This window comes from Marmota flaviventris, chromosome 6, assembly GCF_047511675.1.
Source record: "Marmota flaviventris isolate mMarFla1 chromosome 6, mMarFla1.hap1, whole genome shotgun sequence".
Lineage (NCBI taxonomy): Eukaryota > Metazoa > Chordata > Mammalia > Rodentia > Sciuridae > Marmota > Marmota flaviventris.
Window position 1 is genome coordinate 122,443,940 of NC_092503.1, and position 2,129 is coordinate 122,446,068.

At 47.9% G+C, this 2,129-nt stretch overlaps 1 protein-coding gene across 1 annotated transcript; it reads right to left on the minus strand.

Moving 5' to 3' along the window:
- Positions 1–932: 932 nt before the first annotated feature.
- Positions 933–1,707, minus strand: LOC114084484 (testis-expressed protein 38-like). The gene is made up of 2 exons (XM_071613631.1): positions 1,593–1,707; positions 933–1,492 (listed from the first exon to the last, which is right to left on the minus strand). Exons 1-2 carry the CDS (start codon positions 1,705–1,707, stop codon positions 933–935), a joined length of 675 nt encoding a protein of 224 aa, XP_071469732.1.
- Between the last annotated feature and the right edge of the window lie 422 nt (positions 1,708–2,129).

Below are 2,129 nucleotides of genomic sequence, written 5' to 3' on the forward strand. Positions count from 1 at the left end.
CCTGATTTGGAATCTGGTGAATTAAGGGAAGAATGGGGAATGTTGAGCTGGAAATAGAATTCTCCATGCGGTGTGCATCCACAAATAGGCAAACACATATTCCACCAGCCCTAGTTTGGACTCATCATTTCTGTATAAAATGGACTTAACAGCAGTTGGAGTCATTCTGAAAATCATTCCCATTGAATGGGAAGGATTCTAGGAGCAGAAGAATGCTTGACTTTGGATAGGGAACTAACTCTATACTATGAGCAGATGCATTTCTTTTGATGATGCTCATAAAAAGGGCTCTAGAGTGTGAAGGTTTCCACCCCTCCTTTGACAAGTATGATTGTATTTGGAAGAGCCATGTAGCCTCCCTTGAAACCTTTTGTTTGGGCAACAGAAAAAATTTGCATGGCATGGTCCTAACCTTTTTGCTCCCTAATCTTGTGGTAACTCTCTTTGGGCATCAGCTTACCTGGTAGCAAGTACTCCCAGACCAGGCTAATCATACATCTCCCAGCAAGTGGAAGTTCTTCAACATCCACTTGCCCTGCTGCAGAAGAGCAGTGCCTCTGGGGACCTTGTCCAGGGGTGGTACACCTTGGAGCTCCAGTGATTGGGGGAGGGAATTGAGCTCCTCCACAAGTATTGTTTCCATGTGTCTCTTCACAGCCATCCTCCAAATCTCATTTTATTGTTAAGACCTGTTCCCCCATCCTAGAGGGGAAGAGCATTGCCATGTTAAGAGCCATTGAGACACAAATGACTCTATTTACAAAACATTTACTATTATAACATCTACCAGGGCTCTGACCTGGGTGGCAATGTCAATTGCCTGAGGTTAGCTCCTTTTTCTAATAGCCCTGGTACCTGAAGTTCTCAGCTTCAGTGAGCAGAGACTGAAAATCTAAAGAACAAAGTATGCATTGAGACATTCACCCTAAGGGCTAGAATGGGAAAAGAATGAGAGTGGACATTTCTTTCCACTTCCAGTGGAGATAGGGGTAGGAGGCAGAGTGGTCCAGCATGGGAGGTAGGTTCAGCATGTGGAGGGGTGGAGCAAAAGGTATCTCCTGAAAGATAATCAGGAGTGGGGATTTGGGCTGCCGCTGTGGCATCAGGTTAGATAAGAGCTGCTGTGTGGCCAGCAGAGCAGGTTGCAGAGGAACAGGCGCCTGTGCCTTGGTGCTACTTCCTCTGATGACATAGTGTCTGCCTTCACAGGTGTCTGACTGCCACAGAGAATCTGGAATCTCCACTTGAATGTCAGTTTGGGGACCAGCCGGGGAAGGGCCTGTGTTGATATCTGCATTCATGCCACATTGCTGTCCTTTGTTTCTCCAGTACAGGAGTGGGCTGTAAGTGAAGGTGGTGGTTCTCAGTACTTCCACCCACTGCTGGGCATGCTCCTCCAGTTTCTTCTTCCAGCACAGGAAATCAATGCAGCCCACAGTTATCACATAGTGCAGCCCCAGCAATCCAAAGTACAGTGACACCCACACTGAGGCTGAAAATGAAGAGGTAAACTGACAGCTGTAACATGGGACCTCAACTCTTTCTTCTTCCTCTGCTTGACTTGGCTCATTCATCCATTCCTTCCTTCCCACCCTCCTCAAAGACACATCTCATAGACTTCTCATTGAGTCCAAGCTGGTTTGGCAGGAAGCCTAAGATGCCACTTTCGCCTTTGACAGATAAGGAATGCTTGTGTACAGGGGCCATGACCTACCCAGACTCAGTCAGGACTTCTGGCTCCCAGTCTCAGACCCATCCTGTCCTTCAGACTGAGATGCCTCACTATGCACAATATCCTTGAGCAAGTCAAAGCTCCCCATTTTATGGCAAGACTCCTTGCTTTTCTGTTTGGGCAGAGCATGGTCTATGTCTTCAAGGAGTCCCTCCTCTTCTGGTGGAGCCTACCTCTTAACTGCTTAGCACTTCCTGCAGGAAAGCAGCCACCACCCTATCCCTACAAAGGGTATTCCCCTACACTCAAAGGACAGTAGGGCTACTTATGTCCAGGAAGGCCCAGGTCCTCCTTTGGGGAATCCATCAGTTGAAGCTTCTTACCAGTCCTATGACTCTGGAAAGAATGAACTCCCCCACTGCTCATTCCACCAATGGGAGTCCTCAGAAGGCCCCAG